Genomic DNA, 14,804 nt, shown 5'->3' with positions numbered 1-14,804 from the left:
CATGCTCCCTCCTATGGCACTCAGTAGGATTAAGCACATGGTCTCTTTCTCTCCCTTACCTACAGCCTCTAAATTATTTTGTAGTAGCCTCTGCATCACTAGAAAACATTGGGTATTGGTTTTGTTCTACACAACAAAATCATTTTGTCTGCCAGGGCTGTCACAGAAAGCTACAAGTGTAGCTGTTCCTGCAAATAAACTACTTTTTTTTTCCCACCTAGAAATGGGCATATGCAGTCATATTTCTGTCCAGGGAGTCCCAGAGAAAAATGTGATGATTCTACCTGAAACACTGAAAGTTCGACTTAGCTTTTTTATAAATTATGCCTACATGAAAAATGTTAGTCATCACACGCCTGTCAAACAAAACAGAGATAACAGATTGATAGAAAAAGGATTAATCTTTCCTTGAGATAAGAAGTAGTCATGTTGCAACTTTCACTGATATAAATTAATATAGCTTTATTGAAAGCAGCGTACTATAGAAGTTTCACAAGCTGATGATTTCGTGTGTATTTCTTCCTTTCTTTCCTGGGAGAAGAGCAGGGGTTTTTTTTCTTTGTATTTTTTGAAATCTGTATTACAGCTGAGTTTGTTTTCCAGGTGATTCTTTTAAAAAATGAAAAATAAACTTATCTCTCTTTCTCCCCCACCCCAAAGAAATTGAAAGATGTTGCATTTCCACGGACAGATGAACTGAAGAGAGATCTTTTAAAAAAATATAACTTAGAATATCAAGAATACATGCAAAATAAAGTAAGTTTTATATGGTTATTAAATTTTTGGTATGAATATTTTTTTCTGTCACATAAATCTTCTTAAAAATTAAGCAGTAAAATGCCAGTTCTACAAGAACGTAATAATTTCATGGGCTGCTTAAAATGACTTTTCACTTCTCAGAATCTAATTGGTTGGCCATTTGAAAATAAGTAATGCAAGTGTGTGCTTGGAAATAAATGTGCTGTGATATTTATGTAATAAGTCTATGAATATCTGAACAGGTCTTGGGTACACTGGGTACACTCTGATTTTGTTTTATAAAGAGATTACTGTTGATACATTTACATGAGTATGTGGAAAAGGTCCCTTGGCTCTCCATATGCTCAAGTTTGAATTGATCCTCTTTGAGTCTTAGGGTAACCGTAAATACTTGCATCTTGTGTACTGAAGTCACTAAAAACAGAACCTGTATTTTTAAAAACTTGTCTTGGAAATTGCACCTGAGGAAAAAACACCTTTTCCTTCCTTTCCTTGAAATGGACCTAGAGAATTAAAAAGGGGAAAGAAAAAAAAAAAAAAAAAAAAAAACAAACAACAAAACAGCCCAAAACACAACCCCCCCCAGCCCATATTCCTGTCATCAACTGGTTTGAGGCTTTCTTTCCTGCTATATTTTGTTTGTGACATTTACAAAATTACTTTGCTCCATTGTTTTCATTTGCTTCTGGAGATGCTTGATGCTCTCCTTTACCAGGGAGCAGGAAGGACTTTTGAAACCTGAAGCTTCCCTTGCAGTTCATGGAACAGCGGGCGGGCTGGGGGCAACGGGGCATAGCCCAGAGTGGAGAAGGCACCTAATATGTCTGAGGCTGGGGAGGCTATGCACCAAAGCCAGGTTAAGCAATCCAGGGAAAGCTGAGGAAAGAAAGTAGCCAGAGAAAGTCTACAAACCTATCCAAACAGCAGCGACAAGCAACAAAACCAGATAACAAAATGGGTTATGAAATCTATCCAGAAAACCCACGTGCTCATGGATCTCTTGTTGCATTGAAAATTTGAAGGGCTTACGCTTGTGTCTAGTCTCTTCACCATCACTACTCTGAAAAGTCTTTTTTTAATGGCTTCATTATAACAGGTAAATGAGGCAAGTGCTATCACTACTGAGGTAAGAACACAAAACACAACAGGTATGCAGATTGGAAGCTTTGTGTTAGGAATTTGTTACTTACTGTATTTCCTTCCATATCACATTACTTCTGGGGATATAGTTGTATTTGCCGGTTCAGCAAACAGCTTCCAAGAGACTTAATTTTTAATTACAGGATTTGATGGTTTTATTAAGCAATTAGGTTGCTTCTTTCCCTTCATTTTTTGTAGCTTTTTTTAGTGTTCTGAGAATGTCACTATTTTGCATATGTTTCAGAACAAATGTAAAACTGAATTACTGAAGAAACTAGAGCATCAAAAGCTAATAGAGGCAGAGAAGAAACGAATTGCACATATGCGGCAACAGCAGCTTGAATCGGAGCAGTTTCAATTCTTTGAGGATCAGCTTAAGAAGCAAGAGCTAGCTCGAGATCAGAAAATCAAAGAGAGCATGGTTGTGTCTGAACAGATAGATGGAAGTATGCTGTCTTGTATTTCTGTACCAGAGAACAGTTCCTTATCTACTGCGCTGCTTGAGAAAAAAGAGAGGAGCAGCACATCTGGCTGTGCTGGACATTCGCCTCCAGTAAACCGGGTCTTAAAGCCAGCGGCTACTTTAAGTGCTGTTCAGAGTAAGTGTAGAGATTTTTTTTAAATTTTTATTTTATCTGCTTCTTTGCTGCTTATAGCCATCCACATATTGCATATGCATATGTATTTATTCACCGTGAGGATGTCCATAGTGAAATAAGCATGAACAGATTAAGGTACACACAACCGTTCCATACAGTTTCTTCATTTTAAGAGAGGAGATTAGTTGCACAGTTTCACATTTTCCAGTTGAGTACCAATAGGTGGATCTAGAGCTTGAGCCTTAGTGTTCCTGTGGAATGAAGTCTGTATCTTGCCATGGACTTCAAGGGAACAGAAGCAGAACCTGTGGTGGTTCACCCTGGAAAGCCCTGGACTGGGAAATGGTATCAGCTCACTGTCACCTGGCAGGCAGGCTAGTGAGCATGTCTCATGGACTGGTGACCTCAATTTAGGGTGAAGTGCTTGTGCTGTAGATTTATTCTCATTAGAAATCTGTGATGTGCTAAGTAACATTCTTTCACTTTTAATAATTTCCTGTAACTCTGTATATTTCCTTATTTTAGGCAACTTCACTGTGTAAGCTGCAAATGCCTTTTTATCTCTCTCCTTTTGTTTTGTTTTTTGTTTGGTTTTTTTGTTGTTGTTGTTGTTGTTTTGATTTGTTTTGGTTTGGTTTTTTTTTGTTAGCTCAATTGGCCGAAGCACTCAGAGGCGTCATTTTGCCCAGGGATCTCTGTCACAAATTTCTGCTGCTAGCAGAGGCAAATACAGTAAGAGGAATAGAGACATGTGGAATTCTCTGTGGAAAACTGGTACAGTTTAACCCTCACATTTGTATGGGGAACAACATATTTAATAGTGCTGTATTTTCCTGTAATGTGTCGATTTCAGAGCAAAAGCAGATCTAAACACTTAGTCTTTAATGTAGTTAACTTCATATCATAACCTGAGTGGTCACTTCAGCAGTGTGGGCTTGCCTTATTGGGGAAACATATGATTGAAGTTCCACTGCTGTCATTATAAAATGTAGCAAGTTTTTCAGCACACTGTACAATACAGGCTTTTTCGAGTACTTTCTCTGGCATTCATCTAAGGTAAGTGAGGTTTAGTTACAGGACAATGAAATATAAAGACTGTTAGAATTACTGGAGTCATCACATTCATAATGGCACAACAAAAAAGAAGAAAGCCCCATCAAGCTGTAGAACATCCGATTTTCAGGCTGGTTTTTTCCTTTGACCTAAATAACACTTAATGTCCGTTCAGAGCAGGGAAAGATGTCATGGCTGATGCTGGCATACGAAGAATTTTAAAGATAATGTCCAACAGTATTTGAATTGTGTAAAGAGAAAGAATAGCAAGAGCAGTGATGTTCCATGTTTCACAGAAAATAATTATAGTATTCTCAAACCTCTTTTTTTCATGTCTTTAATTTTTTTAAAGGACACCCTTTTCACACTGGTCTCTGCGAACCTTTCAATCCAACAATCTCATGTTGTTACTAATACTTCCCTATACGTTTTCATGCTAAAAAGCTAAGATGTATTTTCAGGTGCAGTAAGTCAGTATAGCTGCACTGGAATCAGTGGAGCTATACTGCTTTGTTTTAGCTAATAGGCTGACATCTTTCAGATTCTGATTTAGCATTTATTCATTTGTTCTTTTGTTCAACTCTAAGTCAATGTTTCTTTGTTCTACAGACCCATAATGAATTTACTATTACCCATGTAATAGTGCCAAAGCAATCTGCAGGACCAGACTACTGCGACATGGAGAATGTGGAAGAATTATTTGGTATTCAGGATCAGTATGATCTCCTCACTTTAGGTTGGATCCACGTACGTACGACTCATAGATTCTGGCTTTTCTATATCAGCTCTGCATACTATGTGAAGGAAACCCTGGAAATAACAAACTAAAGAAATAACTGGAATAATCCAAATTAATTTGCTCACTTAATTCTAATTGTAGTGATGTAAATGACCGCTAATGTTCTCCACAGATGAGTATTTGTTAATGAAGTTGAGGCATCCTGTTGACACAATGGGCCTGCTTTTGCCAGTGCAACTTTTGTTTATGTTGATTTAGGGGTATTTTATTACTTTCTAATGCCATTTATTTTTCTACTATATTCAAAACTTGGGGGGAGGGTATTGTGTTGTTTGAACTTTATATTAATTTCATTTTTAGGGATTTTGGACAATCAAGTCGTTTCCCTTTGTCTTGTGCTTCTTCATTCCACCTTTTTCCCCCCCATGATCAGAAAATCGCTTGTACATCTGGTTGTGAATGTGCCTCCATAAACCTCATACTGAAAAGCCACCCTAACAGCGTAGAATCTGGGTTAATAAGAACCTAAGAAACTAACCTGGGGAAGTAGTGGTGCTTTCACTTGTTACAAATTATTGTTCCTTCTTGAATGTATGTCAACCTTGACTTGTAAGAAATATTTCATGATGTTGAGTTTTCCCTTTCTTTTTGTAGACACATCCAACACAAACTGCATTCTTATCCAGTGTTGATCTTCATACTCATTGTTCTTATCAGCTAATGTTGCCAGAGGCCATTGCAATTGTTTGTTCACCAAAGCATAATGAGTGAGTTCTGATTTTTCTAAGTAATATTTAGATATTTTCCCCTGCTCCTTATCTTAAAATTTGATCAAATACAAACAGCGCGTGTTAACAGGGATCAAGGGCAGGGATATTATATTGTGAGTTTGTTTTCTTTAAGTTGTTTAGACTTACATTCCTGTCAGTCTATATGCACAGTATTGTTTCTGGCTTCTCTCTCCTCCCTCCCAGCCCCAGGTTTTCAATTTTATTTATTTTTATACTCTGCTCAACGAAGTAGGAATGACAGGAGCTGTTATTCTAGAGAACTCATTGCCAGTGCCCTACCACAGACCTATCTTCATTCTGTCTGATGAAGAAAGTGAAGGGGTTAGACCTATTTCTCCAGGGTGAAATAAAAACTGCGGTTTGGGGAGCAGAGGGATAAAGATCACTTTTTTTATAATAAGGTCCTATTTTTGTATTTCATAAAATACAAACAATAAGTATCTGGAAAAACCTGGAACTGTGTGTGCATTAATGTGAAAGTTTATAATGGAATAGGTTGCCCAGAGAGGGTATGACATCTATATCTTTGGAGATATTCAAAACCACACTGGACGTGGTCCTGGGCAATCTGCTCAGGGTGATTCTGCTGGAGCAGGGGGGCTGGACTAGACAGTCTTCAGAGGTTCCTTCCAGTCTGCTTTGGTGTGCTTGGAGTTTCAAGACCCTGGGGCTTTCTCCATTGCTTAGACTGTGCATTTCTTCAGCCTTTCGTTCTGGCCTTCTGCCCCTGTAGATGACTTCTATGAATCCCATTCTGGTTGCCTAACTTCTTGTATGGGCCATTCAGGTAGCAGAGCTGTAAATACAGATTGAGTGGCAAGTGCACAAGCACTAGGCTTTGTAACCCAGAGCACAATGTCTGCGTACCTTTTCAAATCTCTAGTCTTGCAAACTTCTTTCATAGTTTATGCTAATACCCTGTAACCAATTCTAACCTGTTACTCCTACCTGTAACATTTATTAATCAGGTGCTGTCCTGTAGTTATTAAGTATTAATGTTCTTTACAGAAGGCTGACTTTTCTAACTTTTTATTCAATACTCAAAGTGTTAGGTCATACATATGCAGCAGTGCATTTTCTAGTGCTTTGTATTACTAGATTACCTAAAAGAGTGGGGAGGATGTGTACTCTCACCAGTCATTTACACAGCTAGCTTAAAGGCTGTTCTCTATTAAGTTGCTCCTCTAGAGTTCAGTGAGTGAAATGCAATCCAGAATACTGAAGTTTCTGTTTTGTGTCTGTTCCTGTATGAACTAGCCTTGGCCCTTAGTAGGCTAACCTGCCTAATGGGAATAGCAACAGTACTGTGGTTTTTCTCCCCTTCCCCTCATCATCTCTTTCTTTACAGGAATACAGCTCCCTGTGATTTCAAATACCTTTAAGAATCCAACCCAGCCTTAGTTCCTATGTATCAAAGGCTACTGAGTACCACCCTGTTGTCCTTCTGTTAAGCTAAGCAATTTGTTTGTGAAACCTTGGACTTGTATTATGGGGCCAGTATGTAACAGTAGTTTCATCGTTTGCTTTCCAGCACTGGCATCTTCAGACTTACTAATGCTGGCATGCTAGAAGTTTCTGCCTGTAGAAAGAAGGGATTCCATCCACATACAAAGGAGCCTAGGTTATTTAATGTAAGTATATAATCTAACATGTTTTTGACTATCCAAATTCCTGCCCATGGTTCTGCTGCAAGCAGAAATTATATGTGTTTTAGAATTAGGTTACTTTATACTTTTCCTCTCATTTTAATAATTCATTACCCTTACTTCACTAAGGTAGACATCAGAAGTCTGCTTAAGCAGTCTATAGCAGCCATGAAATGTGTTGCATGCTGCCATTCAAATGATGGCTAACCAGAGGCAGTTACCATCAGTCACTACTTTTACCTGCTTTCAGAATCAAAAGCCCCAGTTTCAAGTGAGAGTTGTTCCTAAGCTCTTCAGTTTTTAAACAAAGCATTCAGTTCATCTCCCCAACCGTGGTATCCCAACAGAACATCTGAGCTGTTAAAAAGTGCAGCTATGGGTAGATTAAGCCCCATTTCCTTCATTGCCCATAATTTTCCCCCGGCTTCTCACAAGCCTTTCTCAGTAACTACCATATTTTTTGATGTTTTAATGGCATAGTATGTTATATGTATGGCTGAACAGTATAGTCAGTCAGAATTATCAGAAATGTCACTGTTGTCTGGAAGACAACAATCTTTACCTTTTGAATAATTAAGATTTTTTTAAATGGGGCTCATGTCAAATAGAGAGCATCTCATATAGCTCAAAATAAAATGATCAAATGCAGAGAAGTAATACTGAGAGACATTGGAATTTACTTCTTTGTTGTAGGACTCTCAGAATGTCAGTATTATTCCTCAAAAGAAGGAGAGGTTGGGTTTCTTTGTTTTGTTTTGTTCTTTTATCATTGACTCTAGGGATAATGGGAAGGTAGTCCAACTCCAAAAATTTTTCAGACTTTTGTTGCAGATAGATAGGCTCTTTTCAGTGGTCCTTTACAGACTTACTTCATGAACGAAGTTGTTACTGGCCACATGAGCTCAGTTGATTAGACAGTGTGCTGGTATCACATATGAAACACAAATATCCCTTCAAGTACAATCCCCAAAACACATTGATCTTCCAACAAAAACAGTAAGATCACAGCCTCATTTCCTGGAGGAAAAATATCAGGAGTGATAATACAGGAAGCTTCATGAAACCTGACTAGAACAATCCTCATCTCCATCTGTCTGGTTTCTGGTAAAAGCTCTTCTCCACAGACCCAAACCCTTAGTCATGACTGTGTCTAAAGACACAGTGTAGTCCTAAACACTTTAAAAATCCACCATGTGGGCAGACGTATCTGAAGCTACTACAGGAAGAGAACAGAGTTCACGCTTTCCTTGCTGCTTGCTTCCTTCCCCCATGCACCTGTTCTAATGCAGCATGCAACACCTTCCCCTTCCATTTCAGGTATCCCATGCTGTGATACATAAAGGATAGCACAGAACTATAATCTGTTTCACAGACCAAACACTAAGCAATAGCCTCTTTAGGGATTTATTTCTGATTGCATGTTGTAGTCCTTGCTTTATTCAGCGGTCTATACCTGTGATGGTCAGGTTTGGCTGTGAACAGGCACAGTGATAGGGACAATCAAGGGCTCAGAAAATTAAAAGGAAACCATAGCCTTCGTATGCTATTTTACTGAAACTGATTTCTGTGAGTAATGGGTTGACTTCTTCTGCAGCCATGCACCCATGTGGTCGGGAAAGACATAAAGATAATTGTGCTGGATCTGAGGTGATACAGATGGATGGCAGCGGTGTTACTATACAAATGGCCAAAACAGAAAAATGGATTCCTGTTTTTCCTACATTTTCAGAAATGACTTTTATATTTATACATTTTAGATTGAATGGTTTGATATTTATTGCTCTAGCCTGTTTTGGAGTTATTTTGTTGCTCTGTCAAGATGGAGTTCAGTGGCATTACCCTTGAATCTGTAAACAAATCTCACCTATAAACACAACAATAAAATGAACTTCAAACAACAGTAACTGTGTTGAAACAAGTAATGTTTCTTTTGTCACTTGTTGGCATCAATCGCTTTCTGAGAATTAGAGATTTTTAACAGTAGTTGGCTTTTTGTGACTTCCAGCTATGTACGTCTCTTCACTGCTTCAGTGAATTTACATTATATGCAGTAGAGTCAAATATATCAGGTTTTCATCCCTTTCCCCATTCCATCCTTGTATAGCTCAAGTTTCGGCTAAGTTATTAAGCAGAAAACACTTAGGAAAACATGAGTCCTTTACCTGAGAGCTGACCCTTATCACATCTTGGCATAGCAGAGATGCATCGGAGTCCTTTGGAGAAATGTGTCTTCTCCAGCAACCGTCTAGTAGAATTTTTTATTTGAAATCAAGTTCTTATCCTGAAAGGGATTGCCTGAATCTATCTGGAGTTAGGTAAGAAGATCTAGAGAGTTAGAAGGAAGAACCATACAAAGTTATTTGCTCTAACAAGAGTTTATTTAGTATCTGTTCCAAGAACCTAGATGACCTATACTTTAAATAATAAGGTTAGTACAATAAAGTTTGGAACATGTGCTAACAGTCAGAAGCTCGACAAGATCTGGAACCCAGAGGTTACACAGACATGGTAAATAACAGGTGCTGTTGCAAAGAGCTTACAGTTTGAAAGATAATGAGTAACAGGCATGTGAGGTAAACTACTGAGTTTAGACAGGAAACTAGGTAACAAAAATAAATAGCATCCTTTATCCTGAACTCTAATGAACACAGATTGCAGCAAGTTCCTTAGAACTGACCTTCTCCAGGTCTGTCTCAGTGAGTTCTTTATTCATATATATACTTTTAAGATAGTATTACTGGCTTCAGCTTCTATGCATATACTTTTAGTTGAATATCAGTTGCCTACATTATTTTATCTACTTTGATTACATTACCCACCCCCCAAAAAAAAACAGTTCTGAAGAGAAAGTATATTAAGCCAGCTTAATTACCCTTTAGACCTTGCCAGAAATCACAACATAAAAATAATAGGCTGCACTCATCCTGAGGGCATATGATAGGAAAGTCATGTGTTCAATCTAATCTTAGTGTTTAGATATGCTCCCAAAGGAACAGGTTTCATTTCTTTAAAGAAAACACACTGAATTGTTGTAGTACACATCATACACCTCTGGGCCACACACTCTAAAAAATTAGCTTTTCCAGCATGACAGCTGTGAATTAAGAAGTGATGTGGACAGATAATACTTCCGGATAGAGCAGATACAAAGCAGAGTGCCCATGCTCATCCTGATATCGAACAGATGCTATGCTCCTTTGGTAATGCCCAGAGCTTTGGAAAAATCAAGACTGGTTCTTTTTGCAGACTAAAGTATTTACTGAGGCTAAAATTTGACAATGTGCAGCCTGATAGCTGAGCATTTTCTAGCATTGGTATCATTGAGCAAAAGGTACTGCTTTTTCTATTGAAGCCCAGTATGGTGTAGTAACAAATTCATGTCACAAGATGGAGCTTCAAACCAGCTGTAATGGTACCTCCACAAATGCTTTTTTTTTTTTTTAATAGGAGCAGCAATTTCATAGCATATTTAAAATTTATTTAAAATTTATTCAAAAAAATACATAGTATCCAATTAATTAGAGTCATTACAATGAAGGACTTATGGAATGAAATTACAAGAATGTATTTTCCTGAATCCATTCACAGTAATACACTAAGGAGACATATGAAGATAAAGCAATTTAAAAGCATTTGCGGTGAACAATGGATGGGCCAGCTTCATCATATTCCTGTTTGCTGATCCACATCTGCTGGAAAGTAGACAGGGAGGCAAGAATAGAGCCTCCAATCCAGACGGAGTACTTACGTTCAGGAGGAGCAATGATCTGTTTAAGAAATAAAAGCATTAAGTACAACTGTCCACTGTGAATAAAATACATTTGTTATACAAAAATATTGAAGCAGTTATATTTGATATTAACAAAAACACTGTATCTATGTGCTAGTGTCTTCCCTGGCATTACAGTTAGCCATTGCTGCAAGCAGCAAAGTTAAAAAGTTGTTATTTAAGTCTGAGTCTAAATCCTTACTTTCTCTGCCTGCATCAGTCTGCCCAGTAAGAGTAGTGCATTTGTGTATTCATGACTGCATATGAGAAAAGGGGAGATAATTGCTCTGGAAACATATAATGATAGCCTAGGAGGGCTTGGAAAAATGAGTGACCTATGGAGCACTCTTATTGTTATAGCTGATAAAATGTTTGCAAAGCAAGCAATGGAAAATTGGAAGCAGCAGAAGGAAGACTGGCTTGTCAGAGACTCTTTCTTTTTTGAACTTGTAGGCCAAAGACAAAACCAGCATTTCCTCTCTCCCATCTCTATCAGCCAAAAAGGGCTGAAGAAGATCACATATAGCACCAGAGGAAAATTTATGCTGCTGGGTCCACACTGTTGTTCTTTGGCCATGTTGGGGCAGTTTGCAGAATTCACCATGAACAAAGAAATAGGAGGAGAGAGGCTCTCTTCTTCCAGCAACAAAGTTACCAGGTAGTCATTATTTGCTAGAAGGTACAGACATGATTCAAAATATGTATAAAGCACTTACTTACTTTGTAAAGTGTTGCTATGTTTCATTAGATTTTTGAGGACTTTGTACATGCCAAATCAAATAGTCTACAAATAATTGCACCATACCTTGATCTTCATAGTGCTGGGAGCCAGAGCAGTTATTTCCTTCTGCATCCTGTCTGCAATACCCGGGTACATTGTAGTGCCTCCAGACAGCACGTTGTTGGCATAAAGATCCTTTCTGATGTCTATATCGCACTTCATGATGCTGTTGTAAGTGGTTTCATGAATGCCAGCAGACTCCATGCCTGGGGAAGTTACAGAAGAACAATGAGGAAGCAACTCCGTACGGAGACTTAAAATTGTTAACACAGAACTGACAACACGAACTTCAGTGTCTCTTTGGAAGACATCAGTCTTCAGAACTGTGGAAATCTGGAAAGTCATTTTCCAGCTGCCTGAATTATTTGCTTAGGAGTTCCTTGGTGTACAGCCCTCCTCTCCTGCTTACGCACACAACTCCTCCTTAAAAAGAAAGCTGGGGGTGTGGAATAGTAAAGTTTCCACTAGGCTTTTGCAGGCAATCTCAAATGTCCTAAGAATTCCTTATATGGTCTTGGAATCATTTGTTTTCTTTTTTCTTTTTTTTTCTTTTTTTTTTTTTTTTTTTAAATTGGGCCAGCTCAGAGACAGAACAGTCAAAATATGTCCTAATACTTCTAAGTATGCAACTACTTCATCTATTTCTGAGCTGAAATTCTGCCGATTGGCAGAACCGACACTGGATTTCTGTGTGACCTTGTTGCAAGTCTGCCTCATGGCTGTTGATTAGCATACATTATGTTGGCTTTGCTCTGCATATGTGATGAACCATGCATTCAGGATTTGGAGCAGTCTTTTTGAAAAATAAATGTAGTGCTTCCCCCCACACCAGCTCCCTGCAAGCACATTCAAACTACAATCCTCACACTACTTAGAAAAGTGGCTTTGCAGCTATACTTCTTGTAGTAGCCAACTGCACAACATACAAAATGGCATGGGCCCAATGCCAGAAGCCAGGAGTAAACATTCAGGGTCTATTTTGGGAAAGCATTTTGCCTTAATATTTGACATGAAGTTCCTCCCATCATATTAATAGTGCTGTTCTGAAAGATTATTATATAATGGGTGCTAGGACACACCCGTGTATATGTCTAAGTGAGTTAGAAATGGGACACAATAAAAAGAAAACAGGGACTTGATATTTAAGTGCAGTTTACCGAGGCAGAACAGTCATTCAACCTACCAATGAAAGATGGCTGGAAGAGGGTCTCTGGGCAGCGGAAGCGTTCGTTTCCAATAGTGATCACCTGGCCATCAGGAAGCTCATAGCTTTTTTCCAGAGAGGAGGAAGAGGCAGCAGTGGCCATCTCATTTTCAAAGTCCAGGGCCACGTAACACAGCTTCTCCTTGATGTCACGGACAATTTCACGCTCCGCTGTCAAGAGGATTCAATCTTTAGAATGGCATTCAGGAAGGACCCAGACATGCTGACAGGTTGTTCCCTTTCATTTGCCAACACCTTCCCCACCCTCCACCACCACCACCCCATTTTTTACACAAATTCTCCGCTAGTCTTGCAGGGGACTTTCCTGCTGGATTCCTTCTTGTGTCTAATCAACTGCAGAACCACTGCTAGTCCTTCTAGGACTGCTAGAAACATTGCGCATTAAAGAACTCTCCTCCTCAGTCAGCAGCGCGTCCTTACCAGTGGTCACGAAGGAGTAGCCACGTTCCGTCAGGATTTTCATGAGGTAGTCTGTCAGGTCACGGCCAGCCAGGTCCAGACGCATGATGGCATGCGGCAAGGCGTAGCCTTCATAAATTGGCACGTTGTGGGTGACACCATCCCCAGAGTCAAGCACAATCCCTTTCAGAAGATAACACGCGATTCATTCCCAGGTCCACATCAACACACTTAACTATTTCAAATGTCTATGCCATGTTCCCCAGAGGCCTACCTGTGGTACGTCCGGAAGCATAGAGGGACAGAACAGCTTGAATAGCTACATACATGGCTGGCACATTGAAAGTCTCGAACATAATCTGAAATACAATTGAAATAATTGCCTTAATACTAGGGCTTTTAGCTTAGTTGAAGCAATATACTGAAAGAAAGGGAGAAGACAAGATTTTCATATTTCTTGATGGTTGGTAATAACAAGGAAGGAAAATACAAAATCTAAATCCAAAAATATTTGTCCTGTAAGACATCTCCCTGTATCTGGCCTATATCTTTAACATATGAATATAGACACATGCACATATCAAAGATAATTTTGTAATATGCCTGGGCATAAAAACAGATTAAGATGACACAAAGCTTGGACAGACTGAAGTAGTCACATTCAAAGCGGATAAACTGACTTTCTAAAATAAATGTAATAACATGCAAATATGACAGGTGGTCACGATGCACTTTCCATCTTCCATAACTAAGAGAGACAGACTACTGGACAGCATGACTAACTGAAATTACGAAGTTCACATCCTGTTGAATTCACAAAGTTGGAATTATTCCATAGCTTCACTGTGAGCATACCTGGGTCATCTTCTCTCGATTGGCTTTGGGATTCAGTGGTGCTTCAGTCAGTAGAGTCGGGTGTTCTTCAGGTGCAACACGGAGCTCATTATAGAAAGAGTGATGCCAGATCTGAGAACAATGGGAGAAGCCAAAGGAAAGAAATGCTATCAACCAGCAGCTCAGAATCACTTCCAGACAGATATTGTGCTCCAGCACCCTGCTTACAGCCCTAGAGATAGGCTAGTAATGTTTCGCATGCAGTTGTTCTTATTGCCTTCATAGAGATTACCAAAGTAGCTGGAGAAAGAAAACCACTATCCTCAGGTTTTACTGTTAGTAACATATGACTTATTTTAAGGACACATAAGTTAATGGGAATAACTATGTTATTCTTACAGTAGAAGAGACAGAGCAGGACAGACTTGGTTCCAGCAACGCAATTTCAATAATGATTGAAAATTAAACAGTTCCAGAACTCTAGAACATATGCAGGCCTATGCAGTAGAGCTCAATAGATAAGGGGTCTCTTGAAAACAGTTTCATCTTTTGGTTTGTAGAGGCCAGCCCAAGAATTCATAAAAAGAAATCAAGGCATATGGCTTGTGAGGCTGAAAGTCAACTTGTGTTCTTTGCCTCCTCATGGCTCATTCCTACGAGCTATAAAAATCTGAGGCCAAGCGGATAGCAAGAGGTTAATACACTAACAAGAAGTAAAACCACCAGAGACTTTCTAAAAGCCAAAAAGTTTTTTCTAAGCTTGTTTTCAAGCTGGTGGTGATTAAAGACTGGTTGATAGGTTAGGCATCTGAAAGGTTTTGCTGTCTTTCCAAGTAAAACATACAATGCTATGAGAGTCAGTAAGTCCTCTGTGGCTCCACACACTTGCAGCATGTTGTGATGTCCCGACTGTTCCAAATAGCCCTATTTCCACAGGCATATTAAACAGAAATGCCATCTTAGAAATTATATCAACCATACAGACTATGACTGTAAACATGGTTCTGGAAGCCTTTCATCCAAGTACTGGCTCTGAAATGGATGCATTGCACTGCAATATTACTAATCT

General features: G+C 38.9%; 2 protein-coding genes across 4 annotated transcripts in view; one reads left to right on the top strand and one right to left on the bottom strand.

Annotated features, from left to right (window-relative positions):
- The window catches only part of STAMBPL1 (STAM binding protein like 1), a gene marked incomplete at both ends in the record, with an annotated part of 12,896 nt that extends 4,518 nt beyond the window's left edge, over positions 1-8,378 (top strand). Inside the window, 7 exons of the mRNA XM_082308858.1 lie at positions 661-756; positions 2,144-2,498; positions 3,148-3,272; positions 4,161-4,298; positions 4,945-5,057; positions 6,613-6,712; positions 8,322-8,378. Of these exons, the coding sequence (XP_082164984.1) occupies positions 661-756; positions 2,144-2,498; positions 3,148-3,272; positions 4,161-4,298; positions 4,945-5,057; positions 6,613-6,712; positions 8,322-8,378 (984 nt within the window). The remainder of the gene's footprint in view (positions 1-660; positions 757-2,143; positions 2,499-3,147; positions 3,273-4,160; positions 4,299-4,944; positions 5,058-6,612; positions 6,713-8,321) is intronic.
- A 716-nt stretch (positions 8,379-9,094) lies between these two features.
- Positions 9,095-14,804, bottom strand: part of ACTA2 (actin alpha 2, smooth muscle) — a 41,140-nt gene continuing 35,430 nt past the window's right edge. For all 3 annotated transcript variants that reach the window (XM_082309831.1, XM_082309832.1, XM_082309830.1), the window contains 6 exons: positions 13,757-13,867; positions 13,176-13,260; positions 12,923-13,084; positions 12,461-12,652; positions 11,302-11,483; positions 9,095-10,494 (listed from right to left, as the gene is read on the bottom strand). In XM_082309831.1, the coding sequence (XP_082165957.1) occupies positions 10,351-10,494; positions 11,302-11,483; positions 12,461-12,652; positions 12,923-13,084; positions 13,176-13,260; positions 13,757-13,867 (876 nt within the window). In that variant the 3' untranslated portion in view covers positions 9,095-10,350. The remainder of the gene's footprint in view (positions 10,495-11,301; positions 11,484-12,460; positions 12,653-12,922; positions 13,085-13,175; positions 13,261-13,756; positions 13,868-14,804) is intronic.

The sequence above is a fragment of the Platalea leucorodia genome (genome assembly GCF_965183815.1).
Source record: "Platalea leucorodia genome assembly, chromosome: 4".
Taxonomy (NCBI): Eukaryota; Metazoa; Chordata; class Aves; order Pelecaniformes; family Threskiornithidae; genus Platalea; species Platalea leucorodia.
Note: the sequence above shows the minus strand (reverse complement) of the source record. Positions and strands in the feature narration are given on the sequence as shown.